A 17661-nucleotide genomic window follows, 5' to 3' on the forward strand; every position below is an offset into this window, starting at 1 on the left:
CGAGCCAAATTGTTGCATACTTTGGCAGTTACAACGAGCTCACGCACACACACTTACGGCAGCAACATGTCGTTGTTGTCGCTGGCAACAGCAGCAACACGCAGCAGAGCCAGCAGAACATTCCATGTTGCCAACACATTTCAATTGCTGGCAATCGCTTTTTATTGTTGCTGTCAATTGGAGCTGCTGTTGGTTCACGGACAGCAGCAGCAGCAGCAGCAAGCGATATCTGGCGCACAGCAGCAACATAAATATCAGCAATTGCAGTATCAAATGCAGCAGCAATATGAATATCAGCAGCAACAGCACTTTCAACAGCAGTTCCAGCAGCAGCAGCAGCAGCAGCAACAGCAACAGCAACAGCAGCAATTAGCAATGCCCACAGCAGAACATATGTTACCGGAGCAGCCCATCGACTTGCTTTCCACACAACCAACTCAGGTAGGTGACATTAAGTAATTGATTGACAGCGATTGATGGCGAATTTCCGCTTGATTGAAGCTAAGCATAAGATAGGCAAGACAAAACGAGCTAACCACTTATTAAGCTAAAATCTGTTTGATTGATGTAGATTGATGATCAAAAAAATTGCTAAATTTTCGGTTAAGCGTTAAGGCTTTTGTGTAGAAGAAGCCGATTCATTTGCAAGTATATTTTGTGATTGACGATTGATGAATGTAGAATAAGAATTAAAAAAAAAAACAACAATAAGAAAACGATCTAAGGCTGTAGATTGACTTAGATTGATGGAGCAAATGATATGCAAACTTGAATAAAACAAGTTCAATCATGTTGCTGATTGAAGTACTGCATAAGAATGAATGACGATGATGAGTGTTTGACTGATAAATGTAAAATTAATTGATTGCAAATCTATGATTCACCAAATCTTTCTTAAAATACAAAAAACTAAATTTTCTCATTAAAACACTTGCCGGAAATAATTTATTAGCCAAAGTCCAGCGAAACTTTATTTAGTCAACTTTTGCTTTGGTCCTTAATAAGCTGCTTTTGCAATTAATCAATTCGCTGATTCGCCTGTTCCAATTGCCACCTTTTCCATCGGCTAAGCCCAGTTTTAGTTCGTTTTGCTCGACAAATTGAATTTGTAGCTGCAACTGCTTAAAGACCCAAATCCCGAAAGCCAACTCCACTTCATTTCGACTTAATTTTTTTGTGCTCCGCCTGCTCTGCGTTTGCCTCGACCCAAAGTTCAATAAGCTGATTAGCCAATTGAAAGCAGCAGACGGACTAATAAAGAAAGAAACGAAAAAAAACCTTGACTTTAGCAGTGGCTTTCAGTTTTTTTTTTTAATTTATTCGCTCTTCTTCTTCTTTTTTGTTGAAGCCCCTAATTTGCGGTGCTTAGTGATTAATTTGTTTTTGATAGACTTTAAGCTATATTTCATGGAAGGCAACTTTCTTGTGGGCAACAATTTTGCTGTTTTTTTTTTGCGACTGCTGTCAACGCCAAGCCGAAGCAAAGCTCCATTTTATGAGGCCAAAGAAATTGCAAAGTGATTGAGAAGCACCGAGAGAGCCATTGAGAGACATATGAGAATGTTGAAAAGCTGAATTGAAAAGGAAACTAACAACTGCTAAGCAATAGACTTGCTGTTAGTGCTAACATTGCCATGAACTGAAATTGATCCGTTATTGAGGTAGGTGCACCTAAGCAGCTGTTAATAAATAGCTCGCTGTTAAGCATAACTGTTAAGATTTGAAATTTATATTGAAGGACCAAGTCTGTGTTATGTAAACTAGCAGTTAGCTCGCTGTAACTATGGACATGCTCTGTTGATGTGCTGTTAAGTAGATGTAAATTCCTTAATATTACTGGCAGAAGCGCTGTTATCTACCGCATTCCAATGAATATTTATATAGCTAATAAGAGTTAATACGAACCATTGACAGGATGATTCAATGGTCCATATCTATTGAATGCATTGCAAGTTTTTGCAGCTGTCGTTGCGCACATCGTTTATACATATCTATAAGCTCTAATTAAAGAATCATATTGAAAATATATTTCAAATAGCTGAAAGCACATTTTCAGCTATTTCAGCTGCAACCACACACACACGATAACTGGAGCCACTTTCATATGGTCATGGGATTCCATAAACCACTTTGTTAGAAAATTGCTTGTGTTTGATTCCATTGGCGATTGTCGATTGCCGTTTGAAAGGAGACAGGAAGGGGCAAAGAGTTGGCTGTTGAGGCCACTCGCAGTTCGCGTGGCTTACAAAATTTTATTGCACACAGTAGATAGATATATATATATATATATATATGTTTATGTATATATAAATAGAGAGAATGCTAGCGATATTTGGCCAATACTTGACAGCTATCGCACTGAGTCAACGCTTCCTTGATTGCCTTCTGTCTGACCAGCTCTTCAGCTATTCAGCTTTCGAGCTGACCAGCTTTGCCCATCTGTTTCGTCTTTTTGTGCCACTTGGCGTCTTTTTTCTGTTATTTTCCGTAACAAGTTGACTGCTGTTTTTATACTCCATTTTGTAAGTTACAGATCAACTGCTTGAAGGGTATCTTAACTTCTAGCACAGTCGCATGTAAATGTACTATCTGCATTTCATATTGAGACTTGAATGACCTTTCATAAGTGTACTTTGTACTCATTTTATAGGGTATATAAAAGACAATACTGTTGAGTGAAATACATTCCATATAACTGAATACGCTAAAAACTCAAAAGCTATAGCTAAAGTAGCTAAAGACTTTGTACAATACCGATAAATATCGATCACATCAACAAAGCAAATCGTAGGGATTATATATATATATATATATATATATATATATATATATATATATATATACAATATATATATAGAGATATATTGTTTAAAGTATAAGCAATAAAAAGTCACGTATATTGTCGTATTATAATATCGATAAATATCGATTTTTTCCTATCAGCACATTGTAACTTAAATACAGTTTATCATATATTATCTCAATCATACCACTTGTGTTTGATCAAGTTGATTAATAATATATATCATATCGATAACTATCGATTTTCAAAGAAGTTCTTTTATCATGATATGCCTCAGTGAAGAGTATCTACCTAGTGTTGCATACCCGTTCAATCGCAGTTTTATTTGTTTTACTTAACATTTGCAATAAAATAAAATCCGCCCAGAATCGGGCAGCGTCATGTGGCATAGCATTGCTTGGCCCCAAGCAAATGCCCCTAACCAAATGCCCCAGCGGCGACATGCAACGGACATGGCAGCAAATACATATAGAGCGAGAGAGAGAGGGGGAGAGAAAGAGAAAAAGAGAACGCAGCTATAAAGCAAAACTCCATTCATATATATGGCTTTTGTGTGTGTTGTATGTGTGTGTGTGGACCACAGCGAAAGCTGCTGCATTTTATTTTACCATTTCGTCCCATGGGAAAATTTATGAATTTGGACTCGCAGCCGCCGCTGGCCGCACATATGCGGTTTTTATATATTGACACTTAAAATTTATGGCTCTTAAAATCTACAAAACGCTGGCTATACGATCCAAGCGAAATGCCATTTCTTCTCCGCCCGTTCCGGCGTTGTTTTATTTCATTTTGTTTTCATTTTTCATTTTTGTTCACTTCCGTCGAGCTTAGCCGAAACAAAATTTTTGTTTTGTTGCACAAACTATGCGAAGCCAGCGACACTGAGAGCTCGCAAAGCTGACAAAACTATATGGCAAATCGAGCTGAAAATTGCTAGTGTCACCAATAGCACACATAACGCTCTATATATATCTATATATATATTTTTCTACATATGTATGTTTATATATATATGTGTGTGTTAGGATATACGTGTGCTCTGTTGCAGCTATTAGCACAAACCGTTAAAGTGACGCTGTTAATGGCATTGCTAAATCTCTAAGCAGCTTATAGAGTTGAACATAAATGTAAGAAGGATATCCATAACTTGCACTTAAGCAATTTACTTACAGCGAGCGACAGAGCTTAGCAGAGCGCAACAAAATATAGCTTCATGTGACCTTAATTTGAATTTGAAAATATTTTCTATTTAATTATTTATTATTATTAAATATTTACCAATCAACTAAAGCCTGTGCTCTGTTAACATTGTAAATATAAACATGATTTTACAGAAACATGTTATGTAACATAGGTATGTAACCTAACAGAAGCATGCAAAGCATCTTTTTTAACAGCGTTGCAGTTACATGTTGACTTAACCAATGTTACTTAACAGAACTGTAAGAGAAAATTGGAATCACTGAAGCTCTTTAAGCAATCACAAATCTTAAGACAAAGTAGTTAATGAACTGAAATTCTGTTAATCAAAACTGTTAAAGCGAAACTGTTATTAGCCGAGAGTAATTCAAACAAAATGAATTCCAAAAATTATTTACACAACAATTTTTTATACATGTCGGAATTTCATATATAAATAATGCATGACAAAAAGCGAGAGTGAAGAGAGAGAAAGGAAGATGTAGATTGAGCCAGTTGAGTTGAGCTGTGCGTGTGTGTGTGTGTGTGAGTCAGCGTCAAAGCTGAAAAGCGCTTAAGATTAATGATGCAAAAAATTGAGCATCATCAAAGAAAGTGAAAATGGAATTAGGTGCAAAGGCGCTGAGAGCAGAACGATGAAGAAAAAGCGCAGAAGACGACGAGCCAGGGCAGACATGCTCTATCAGATAGAGCAGAGGCAGCAAAGGGACGGGCAAATAGGTAGGCAATACGTGCAGCACGCAAAACGGCATAAAACTTAACTACAATAAGCGGCAAGTGGCAAGCGGCAGGCGAAGCCAAAAACGAGCTGCCAACTAGAAAATGGCCAACAACAACAACAACGTAAACACCAGACTGAGCTTGCGGGTGTATGCATGTGTGTGTGTGTGTGCGCGTGTGTGTGTGAGTGGCATGTCAAAGCTCTCGCTGTGTCTATCCAAGTCGCTAGAAACTGAGCGCCACGTACGAGCGGGCGGAAACGGAAAAGGAAATGGCAGGCATCGCCAAAGCCGACTTCAACGCCTGCGCACAGTGGTCTCAAAATCCAAATTATTAACCAAAAAAAAGATAGAGTTCCAACTTAATTAATTAAATCAATTACTCAGCCAGGCCAAATTGGCTCTATGAGGACATTTGTCTGACTGCTGAAGGGCTAACAGAGTTCGAAGCCACGCCTAGTTTTTGCCATATTTCCTATATTAACAATAGCAACACTTAAACAAAAACATTTCAACTATATTTAAGTTATAAATAAAACTTTACAATCATCACATGAGAATCGCATAGAAGAGCTGCAGAGACACTATGTTGAGTATAAAAATAAATATATTTAAGAATTATATTTTATTTTAATTTCTAAGAATCACATGAAACTTAACTATTCAGCTTGCAGATCTATGTTCCATAATCTGCTTTCTCTATTTAAGTTTTCGCTGAAACTGTCAGCAGTTTGTGTCACTGTGCGCGAGCGGAGGCTCTCAAGCTTTGGCGCTGCACTGCTGTTTGCTTAGAGAAATTAAAAAGAAACGCTCGCTGTTAAGCCAAAATGAAATGCATATCCTGACGCTAATATGCGCGAAAGCAGAGCACCTACCCCTACCGAATCCCACCATTCAGATGCAGCATCTCCCGCACATTGGGCGAAGCAAAACTTTGCAACTGGTTCACAGCTTGCAATGCGCACAGAAACTTTAATACGCTAAGTCGCAGCAAGCTGCCGAGCTGAGAGAGAGGGAAGCGGGAGAGAGGAGAATGAGGAAGCAGTTTTGATGTCGAGTCGAAGGTATAGGGACTTAGGGGTATACGAAAGCTGGGTGGGATTTGGAAGCCACGGCCTTTACATGCCACGCGAAAAATAATTAGCGCGTTGCGTTTATAAGTTTCCGGTAAAAAGCGTTTTACGCTTGTTTAGCAGCGGATGATGGCGTCTGCCAGACGGAGATTAAGGCCTTGATATATTAATGAACTACATATACATATATAAATATATACATATACCAACAACAGCAGCTCTTTCGATTTCAGCTCATAATTACCAAAAGCTTAAGCATTCGCTGGGATACAACCCAGTCCCAACGACAACGACAACGCCGACCCCAACCCCGGCCCCTCCGGCCACGCTTCTTCTACTTCTTATTTTCACTGCTTGCCGCACATAAGGTTATCTGAACCCTGGACCCAAGTTTTCGCAACTATTTCAATTTGCATGCGTGCGGCTAAAGTTTTTTTCAAGCTTCTTTCATATAGATTTTTTTCGTTTTGTACGCAGAAGTTGACTGCACGCAAAATAACTTGGCCAACTCCTGCTATTAAATTTCAGAAAAATGTTCACAATATTTTTGACCAAAACAAAAACATTTTATTCGTAAGCAGAAGAAACAGACTGAAATGGAGAGAGAGAGAGATAGTGAGGGAGAGAGTTAAGAATCAAACGAAAGAAAGCGGAAAAAACTTTCTTTTATTTGGTGCGAGGCTGCGGAGTTAATAAATGGGTTTTTGGATTTCCATTTATGCCGGCAGAGTGGAACTCTTCTCTAGTTAGTTCTGGATTATGAGCATGAGCTCAAAAATGATTTGCCAAAATCCATTTCTCAAATTGTGGCTTAACTTGTCATTCAACTGGCAACTGCCCTACCAGTTGCTTTGCCAGCGACTTTAGCAGCCACTTTATCAATTGCTACTAACAGATTGCTTTATAGCCCACTTTGTCAGCCGCCTCATCATCTTATTCAACACTTTAACTCTATTAGCTATTTACCAGCTACCTTGCCAGGTGCATCTGCTTATACGCATTTTTACCAGCTGATTTACCAGTCATTTACACCCTTTTTTCCCCACTAAGCACCTGCACTTTACCAGCTGCTTACCAGCTACCTTGTCACACCAGCTGCTTACAGCTTCTTTAAGCCTAGTACGCAACTGCCTAACACTCGATTCGTGTAACCGCCTTACAAGCTACTCTACCTTCCGCTTTACCAACTACCTAGCAAATCCACAAGGTGGTAGACCCAAAAAAAAAACTGTTCTCCCGCAATTTGAACTACAGCCTCTATATGCTTCCAGCTCGGCTCAAACAACTTTTTGTTTGCTCGCAGGGCACTCGATGTACAGCCGACTCTTAACGGTTCGTTTGCTTGATTCACCCACCACCAAACAACAAAAACAAAAAAAAAACCAATCCAGAGCCAAAAGCCGAAACCAAAGCTCCGACCAAACCAATTTGCAGCATTTCGTTATAAACTTGCCACAAAATAGTTGCAAAAATTGTACAACGCTGCCCTTTTAATTGTTGTTGTTGTTGTTGTTGCTGTTGTTATAAAAGGAAACGTGGGCTGTTTGGCTTTGGGCGTTGAGCGAGTTCCGCCAATTTTTTCGCGCGACTGGCAAAAAAAAAAAAAACTTTTGAATTTTCCCCATATAGGAAAACCAAGCAAAGCTGACGGCGACGCCGAAGCCAACTGCGACGGCAGCTGCATTGAATGATAAGCGCCAGTGAAGCTCTTTAAGCACACAGCATTACAACAACAACAGCAATCCACAACGGATTAAGTAACAAAAACTTGGGCGAAAGGGTGGACCAGGGAGTGGCAGAGGGCGGCGAATAAGGTCTGTGGCTGCATACAGAAATATGTCAGTTGCTTGGCTCTGTGTGAGGTTCTGTCTCTCCAAATGCTATTTCAGGCGAAAGCCAGCAAACAGGATGCGCTACAAAAATATCAACAACATGGGCAACAACCATAGCAACAACCTTAGCAACAACCAGAGCAACAACAACAACAACAACAACAGCAACAGAAACATGAGTTGCATTTTGCATGTTGCCTCATTTTGTGTTCAGGCAATGAGGCAGACATTTGAGAACTTCTATCTTTTTCTCTTACGCCCTTCCAAACTACTTGGTTTCTCTTGATTTCTCTCTATTCTCTCTCTCTTTGTCACACATGCCAATACCCCCCTTTTGCATGTCCTTTCTATATGGCTCTATTTCACAAACATTCCTTTGTTCCACTCTTAATATTTCACACTTTCTTTTTTTCTTTCTCTCCCGCTCTTTTTATGGATCTTCCTTTAGCTCTCTGTCTCTCTCCATGTCTTTCCTTTTCTCTCTATCTCTCCCTTTATCTCTACCTCTTTCTTTCTCTCTATCTCTCTCTCTCATTCTCCCTTTATCTCTTTTTTTCCACCTCTCTCTCCTGTTCATGGCTCACTCATGCCCTTTCCCGCACCGTTTCTGGTTGGCTCTCAACACCTCTCATTCTCTCTTTCTCTCTCTCTAGCTTCTTTTCCTCCTTCTCATGTTCCTCTTCTACATTCAGTTCCGAATACCCTTCAACAGACTCACAACGATCCACAAATTTGTAGCATTCATCGCAATTTGTTAGGCAACTGCGATTTTCAGTTAAAGTCTGTGTCTGATACAGGGTAGCTGCTAGTCGATCAATATTTTCATATTTACTCTTGATCAAATTTCGGGCTGAGTTTTGCTTTTGTGATGCGCTCGCCGCATAATTAGCGCATTTCCGTTGCAATCGTTGCACAGAGCCGACTCCTAACCCGCATACTCAACCGCGAACCCCATGGCCGCTTGTTTGCCCCTCTAATGGGACATCTCCTCGCCAGGGATTAGTTGGCATTCAAGTTGACGCCGTTGTTGACGCTAGATATTGGCATAGAGCGTGGACGGAGCAACGAGTGGGAGGGGCCAAGGGACGAGCTGCTTTTATTGCGCTTTTGGGTTGGCCAAAACGGAACGGCGCTAGAGCCATTTTTCTAGACCGTTTTCGGCCATTGCCAGTATTTCAACAATTTCTCCACAATTTTTTGTTGCCGACTTTCAGGAGCAATTGTGAAGAGAATAGGAAAAACAAGTGGCGAAGCTTTCAGCCATGTGCCAGGCGGCTTTAGATAGATCAAGGGGTATAAACAAATAGGCAGGCATAGCAATACAGTGAAGACTCCAAGTGACAAATGTGCCCAAAACAACAGAAAGAATTATGAGTTGAGTAATTTCAAATAGAGCTTAGAAACGTTTCAGGCCAAAGCTGCAAAAGATTGTTACCAAAGGAAGCTATTTCAGTGAGTAGAGCTATTTGAAATGAGATCTAAGCTTGTTATGCAAGATTATCTAAATGGGCATCAGAAGAGGCAAGCTGATAAAATATAGAAAAAATTGTATATATATACTATTGCTACACTTATTGTCTATTGTCTTCAGAAGTGGCTTCGATCGAATCTCACTTAGAGTTGTTTCAATCCTCTGGAAATTTCATATTTTTAAAATTTCAAAAATTATCTTTTAGCAAATTTCTACAAATTTCCCAGTCAAGAGTCTGACAAATTTTTCGAAAATAAAACTCTGAACTGAACACGAAATTCTCTGCAAAATTGATTTCACAAATTACTATTTACTATCAAAATATTCAAATAAATTTATAATTCATATTTTCTGTTATTTAAATATAGAAAAAAAACACAAACATTTCCATTGTTTTCAAAAAGTTTCTCACATTCTTTACAAGTGCAGCACATGGTGAACAAACACTCCTAGCCCAATGTAAATATGCCATAATAGAACAGCTTCATTAGCACAAAATGTGTAACTCATGCAACACACACACACACACACACACTACATTTTTGCTGGCGCAACGTTAAATGTTTGCTTAAAAGCGTCTGCAACTAACGAAAAAAAAAAACACAAAAAAAAGAAAAAGAATCGACGAAATAATGGCAACAAATTAAAATGGAAATGCAAATATTTAACTAAATAAATGTATGCCAAGCTGGCTGCCACGCCTACAGCCACGTTTGGAACCGCAGTGTTGGTCAAAAAATTGATTAAATTCCAAATGTCGAAAACGCAAACCGCCGCTCGAAAATATCAGACACAAAAAAGAAAAAAAAAGCAAGAATAATAATACAAAAATCACTCATGAGGGAATTCATCGAAGTGGCAAATGGCGAATGGGAAATACGCTTCCCTCAGCAAAATTTATTTCCTTGTCGGACTTACTGAAAAACACTGCTCAAGTCATATACATCTGAAGTATATTTTAAGTTATCGATAACTTTAATCGTTCGTATTTTATGAAACATCATTTTTATAAGCCTAAATTCATTTTCTGCATAGACACAGTTACTCTTGAATAACGATAACTTTATCGATTTCCAATATTTTATGTTATCGATAACTCAAATCAATTATTTCAAATCCATTCAATATTGATAGAAGACTTTGTTGATCACATCACTCAAATGCTATCAAGTTTTTTCTTCACCAAAGAAATATTCAGAATTTATTTAATAGGGCATCTTCTAGTCGATCACACCCCTGCATATCTATATATATACAATTGCTATTAAAAACAAAAGTTTACAATTGTGCCAAAAGATTGCCGAAAACGTAAATGATACCCACTGAATATAATGGTAGCAACCTGAAGATACCCTGTAAGCCTAGGAAAAGGCAAACAATGATGGCAAAGAACAAAAGTAAATTCTTCTTTAGCAAGTTAGCAAAAATAATCGATAACAACAGCGATAAGATAGCTGAAGTTATAATCACAAATCTAAAGATAGTTTTTTAAATTTGATGATCAAAGGCAATTATCAATAGTCAATATATCCTTAACTAGATATTCAAATTTTACAGGGTATGCACAATGGCCTATTTAAATAATTAGTAAAATAAAATGTGAAATTGCATCTGACGCTCTCAGCGGGCGACTAATAAATACCCATTCACCACTTTGTTGTGGCCAACGCGAATTGTCGATTTAGAAGAATTGGCGCAATTAAAGGGAAATTCGATTCAATGCAACAGCAGTGGCGAGAGCTCTGATAAATGTGGGTATATGTTGCCTACTGTGTGTGCAACTGAGTCTGTGTGCGTGTGTGTGTGTGGGTGCAGTTGTGCGAGTGTGTGTGCCGTCACGCTTCAATGCATGTCGAGGCCAGAACGCAAATATTAACAAATATTAAATCGAAACAATATACGAGCTCTCTCTATCTGGCGACATCCAGCCATTTATTTCTCTATCCATGCCTATCGATGTTATCGGCCATTGAACACCAATTCCGCCTTGTTGCATTCACTTGCACTTCACTTGGTTTACTGACGTTTTAATTTATTTATTCAGCGTGTGCAATGTTTGCGAAGTAATTCGTACACCTTTCTGTTGTCTGAAGAGTTGACATGTGTTATCGATAAATGGCATATCGATATAGGATATCAAGAAATAATTGGCAAAGTTCCATTTAAATCATGTCAAGCAACATGATTTACAGATGTACAAAGTTGTCTGAAGTTGCCCATTTTTATGCCAATAATATATCGATAACAATAAAAGTTCACCTTTCATGTCTTGAGTATCAGGCGGAAGTGAGCAAGATACTAATAGGTTACTAATTTGTACGTTATTTATGTATGATGTATGTTATACTTATATATTAAAAGCTTGCATAACGATAACATATCGATAATTTTAAGTAAACTATAATCATCACAGAAGCAACATAAAACATTTATCTAAGATAAAAATAATATGATAGCACTGAAATAGACTTATCGATTAATTATCGATAACATGATAGTTACATCTGAAGTACACTTAACCATTGTATTAAGCAAAAATCTTTTTCCAGCAACTTTTCACATTCAATTAATCGATATGCAATTATCGATAAATCACATGCCCACGCATTGGCTCAGTTCTATCGATTTATTAACATTTGAACTTTGCTTAAATCTTATATCGATAAACGCTTTTGCTTGTGGACTTTAGCCTGCTTCACCTTTGCTCAGCTTTATGTTCGAAATGCAATTATCGAAATTACCATATACGAACGAGCGCTACATTGTTGTCGCAGCTCCCTAATGAGCATTGTGTTTCCATTCTGAAAAGTCGAAACTCGCATAATATGAAACAGCAATAGCAACAGAAATTGCAATTAAGAGCATAAAACTAGAGTAGATAGAGTAGCGCTCTACTTCACGCGTTGCATTACCCCGGGGATACAGCTAACCAAGCACTCTTCTCATATACCCTGTAATTGTGCCAGCAATTCAGCGTATTATGAACAATTTCATGTCAATATTGGAGCTAAAACCAAGTCTATTTATTGAGAAAATCTGAGTCTTTCAATTTCATATGCTTGCCTATAACTTAGAAAGGGCATATCAAATTTGTAACTATCTAAATTTTAAATTGTAGTTCAATATTTCTTAGTTAAAAGATTGTATTTTGTTTTTTTCTTTTTTGTTGCAAGGTATCTGCGAGTCGTGCAATCGCTCAACAAGCTCATTTTGTAATTATTGTACTTATGTTCTTGCCTGTAATTTACGTTTGTGTCCCATAAAAGTTGGCAAATTGTCGCAAAATGTGCGATTTCATGCTATATATCCGATGGCATGTTTATGTACACACACACACACACACACACACACACATATGCACACGCACAGTAAACAAACAAACACAGAGAGAAAGATAGAGGGCGAGAGATCTGGGAGCTATTTGTCTGTTTGCATTTTGTATTTATAACGTGATATGTCCGCATTTTGTCTTGTAATTAAATTGCCAACAACAAGGGCGCACAGTAGCTGAACAGTGATTCACACACGCACTTGAGCACTCACACACTCAAACACACACACACCCACCCACCCACTTGGCTGCATTGAATCAATCGTTGAAACGTTGCGCTGTTTTAAGTGGCGCTGCGAAAAAATGAAAAAAAAACATAAAAAAAAACTGCTAGCAGGAATGAAAAAGCAACCAGACGCACACTCTATACACACACACACAACCACACACAGAGCCGCGCACACCGACAGCTGTGTTTGCAAAATAAAGCAATGCCTGTGCAAATATCGCTCATACGCCTCGTAAACTGTTTAAAACTGCATGACAGTTGATTTCACCTGCAAAGGTGTTGGCTCGGAAACTGTCCAGGTGTGTGCGTGTCTCTTACGCTCATTCACTCCCTTCTCTCTGTATGTGTGTGTGTGTGTGTGTGAGTGTGTCTGCTATCCAAAGTTCAGACGAGGTTAAGCAAAGATTTATACAAGCGCCAGCAAAGTTTGAGCGCCCCAGCTATTTGAGGTTGAGTCCATCTCATAGTCAAGTGCCAGTCGAAGATGAAGGGGAAACTGCCAGCTGGAGCAGAGCCCCATTGAATTATTGAGTGACAACCACTGACTACAGCGAGCTCCACTCTCGCCCTTTCTCTCCCCCTTCTTCTCTCTTTCTCTCTGTGTGTGTAATGAAGCGCTTGGCAGCTGTAGTCACAGTTCGCATGTGGGTCATCAATAAACTACAGTCAAATATTTGTTGCTCTTGTTGTAATTCGATATGCAATTGAGTTGAGTGAAAAACAAGTGTTGGTAAATGCCCAAAGACACATCGAGTGTTCTATTAAGTGGCTTTCAGATATAAATATATATGTGTGTTAAGTTAAGTTAGGTTCGGCGTATGCTGCATGTGTGATATGCAAATACCCACACATGTTTAGTGTTGGTAAATGCCAGATAAATATGCAGAGTTGAATGTAATGAGTCTAGACTCAGTTTATCTGAGTGTTTAGGCAACTGAATCTAATTTATTATTTCAATTATATTTTAGTTACAAAGTTAGCTTACGTCTGTGATATCTGAGTGTTGGTAAACACATAAATGATTTTTATAGGGCCAGAACTGTGCATAATTTAGTTTACATGAAATTTGTATAATATTCGATTGGTAAAGTTTATTTTATGTATATAAATATATAGACAAATAAGTGTTGGTAAATGCCACATAAATTGTTAACTTGTTTGCCTTTTTAACCTTTCAATGATTATATGTTTTAGTCCCCAGCTCTATCTCTCTCTCACCCATCCATACTCTTGCTCTCTTTATCTCTTCCTAACTGTTCAATTTCTTGTTACGTTCTTAAGCGCTAACTCGTGCACTAATATCAGAAGTGTTTAGCTTTCATATGTAGCCATAAGGCCAGGTTCCGTCCTGTGGGAAAATATAAGTCTTTAGTTCCGGCTATTGATAACTGCATTTGACATTGTTTTGCACTTTTCGCTTTCAAATATGCAAAAATTCATTGCCCTAAAACGCAGTGCCCAAGCGAATTGAGCCAATAAACGTGACAATTTCTTGCATAGACAGATTTGGCACAGACCCACATGCACACACACACACACACACGCACACTAACGGCCAATGAATATGCTTTGTTTATATGGATGGAAAAAAGGAGGAGATTTAATACCCACACGGCATTTGGGCAGGCAAAAGCAATGCATAGTTCATAGCACATTTTTAAGCGCCAAGCGGAAGTTACAGCCAAGCAACCACAACACCAACACCAACACCAACACACACACACCCCCCTAGCTGACTGATCGATTTTCAATTGAAATTCAGTGGTTTCTTTTATACGGAAACTCTCGACTGTCGGCTTTGCTCTTCGCTATTTTTTTATCGGGGGTTCGTGAGCAACAGCAAAAAAACACATTAAAAATTAACGAAACACTGCCTGAGCTGGGCTGATCAACTAAAAGTCATCCTGTAAAGCATACAAAACTTAGCTTTTCTACTTTTTATGACTTGACAGAACTTGCCTTAGCTCTATATATCAAAACATTTTGATAACTCTGATCTTTATCGTAAGTTCTGGGAGCACGTATAGCTTAAGCAACTTCCCAGCTCATATTTTATATGAAAATACATTTGTATACCTGAAATTTCTATAACTCTCAACTAGCTACAACGACGTCCAAGTTTGAATAGGACTGCGTTAGCTAAGCATGATTGATTATAGATCTAAATCGAATCGATTGTTGTTGATGGGGGCAATTTGATATACGACAGGTTAACAAGTATCGCTTAATATTTTACAGGGTATGCGCGACTTTAAAGGCACAGACAACGCCAACGACGCGTCGTTGCCATTAATTAAAGCAATTAAATGATTTTCGCATTTCAATTCAATTGCAGCTACAAGTCTTGGCCATTGGCACGTGCTAACTGTTTGGCAAGACAGGCAGTGGGGCGGAGATGGGTGGGCGTGGCATAGCTGCCGGGTATTGCGATGGCGAGGCACTGCAGCTTGAGCATTGATGGCACATCATAAGCGTATTACACGAGCCGGCGCCAAGTTTTAATGGCCAACGATGTCGCATGCAAAACTTTTTCATTGCCTATGCAAACGATCCGGCCAACAACAACTGCAATTGGGCCAAGAAGAGGAGGCCAAGGCATTCGCATAGCTATTTAAATGTGACATTAAATGCAATGCTCCAGAGTACAGAAAAAAAAACTTTGCCGAATGGCATAACGACTTTGCCTCCAGTTGGGAATGCCCAGCTGCACCAAGAGGCCAGAGCTCTGCGTTTCTCGAATTTTAGAGTCAATCCTTCAACCTCTTCTTCTTCTGCCTTAACTGCCCAATTCCAGTTGGTAAATGCAAATTGAGGCAAACGAGAGCTGCTTGAATCAGCTTGACTGCTGGATATCTAACAATCGTTATGCTATCGAAAAATATCGATAGGTATATTATCGCCTCTAACTTAAATTATATCGATTTACTATAGTCGAAAAGATTTGTAGTCAAAATATTCAAAAAAAGTAATAAGTATAAGTATGCACATAATCGATATACATTTATCGATAACATATTAGTTATATATTGTTTTATGGTTATCGCTTAATAAACAAATACAAGCAAACTTGTGAATCCATTGATATTATCGATAATTGTGTAATCGATAAATATTTAAATTTCAATTGAAAATAGTATTATAGGGACAAATTGCTTGCAATCGCTTCCTGTTATCGATAAACTTAACACTTAAATCTTAAATAAGCATAATTTTTGCAAGTTTGCGAAACTTTTTGTACTGAAAAATAATGAACTTATGAATGCAGTGCAGCTATCGATAACAATGTAATCGATGGGCATCAAGACTCATATTTTAAGCAATTAAGGAATGCATGTATATAAGTATGTTATCGCGATGTATATGCGCGTAACTCGCCTTAAGCTTCGTTTTAATTCGCGCTACGGAATCGTTGGGAAGTGTGGCTCATCATCCTTCTGGCTGACGCATTGATTGCCATAAAATTACGTGTGCTTTAAATGCATTAAGCAGCATTTCGCATGTAAGAGACACGCATTACTGTGGCCAATGTGCACACACACACACACACACACACGCGTGAACAATTTTCAATTAATTTGCCTTGCAATAAAAATAAATGAAATAAAAAATAAATGAAAGAAAAGTATCTCAAAATGACACAAGCAGACGTTGAGCCCGGGCAAAAGATGTCGCCTTGTCGCTGCGTGTGTGCACACACACACAGACACACAGATACACTCATGCACTCACACACACATTCAGTTGGCCGTCAGAAATGTGCACTTCCGCTTTTTTCAGTATGCCGGAAGTGCTGTGGTAAATGCATTTACATGACTCCCAGCTCCCAGCCCCGTCTCTCCGCTCTATCTGTTGGCACGCCCACATTCGCCCGCATGCCGCCCGTTAGGTGTGGGCGTGTCGATGCGCACATTGGCCAGCTATAATTAATATTCATATGATTAAGGGATTTACATTGTAATTGAATTATTTAAATGGGCACTAGCAACGACCTCAATGACTTAAAATATGCCAAATTCAATTATGCGCTACGTATTTTACGTTTTATCCAACGCTGGCCAATCTTTTAGCGCAGCTCACTTTACGGGCGGCTTTAAGCTCATTGAGAGCGAGAGCAAAATTAAAAATTGAGAGCTTCAGTAAGGCATTTGTGCTGAACGTAACATATGTGAAGCGATTATTAAACTCGAGCGATCGATAGCGATTGATAAATATCGTTATTGAAATCGATATGAGAGAGAGAAAGAGAGATATATAGAGAGAGAGAGAGAGAAATAGAGACCGAGAGAGGGAGAAAGAAGAGTGAGAAATGGAGATTGAATGAGAGGAGAGAAAGGTGTGGAGAGGAGGAGAGAGACGATACAGGGAGAGAGAGAACTCAATTGTTTAGATAGGTCAATTTGAGTTGTAGAAGTGAAAAGCTTTCATTGTATTTCTGATCTTCTTTTGTATTTTTTATCTTACAGTTCTATATATATTTATGGAAGCCCGATTTCCGTTTGAATACTCTTTGTTAAAGCAGAAAAAGAATCTAAAGTTATTTAGATAACTACTTTGCTGAGCAATTCAAAGACAGTAATATGCTTAAACGTTATCGATCAAGTCTTTAAAAGCCAAGACAATATTTTATTTATTAATTACAATTGCTTTAGCAAACCAAAAAAGAGAAAGCAAAGTATTTATTTAACAGTCGAATTACATTTGTTAACGTTAACATAACATTAACATAAGCATTAAAATAGGGATTAGTTAACAGCTAAAATAAAATATATTTTATGATTCTAAGAGTCAAAAGTTAAATAGATGGCACGATAGATCAGTTTATGTATATATAAGGAGAGAAAGCGATAAGTAGATAACAAATAAGATCAATCGTAGAAATTATATACATAGAAGTGAGAAGAGAGAGAACGAAAGTTATATAGATATGCAAATTAATTTATATACATATTTATTTTATTTATCTAGTAACCCAAATACCCAGCAATCCTTGACTTTGATGCATT

At 38.3% G+C, this 17661-nt stretch overlaps 1 protein-coding gene across 1 annotated transcript in view; it reads left to right on the forward strand.

Moving 5' to 3' along the window:
- Positions 1–48: 48 nt before the first annotated feature.
- Positions 49–17661, forward strand: part of LOC111592996 (serine-rich adhesin for platelets) — a 63787-nt gene continuing 46174 nt past the window's right edge. Inside the window, exon 1 of the mRNA XM_030223049.1 lies at positions 49–441. Within this exon, the coding sequence (XP_030078909.1) occupies positions 67–441 (375 nt within the window). The 5' untranslated portion in view covers positions 49–66. The remainder of the gene's footprint in view (positions 442–17661) is intronic.

This window comes from Drosophila hydei, unplaced genomic scaffold (genome assembly GCF_003285905.1).
Source record: "Drosophila hydei strain 15085-1641.00,03,60 unplaced genomic scaffold, DhydRS2 tig00000090-arrow-arrow-pilon, whole genome shotgun sequence".
Taxonomy (NCBI): Eukaryota; Metazoa; Arthropoda; class Insecta; order Diptera; family Drosophilidae; genus Drosophila; species Drosophila hydei.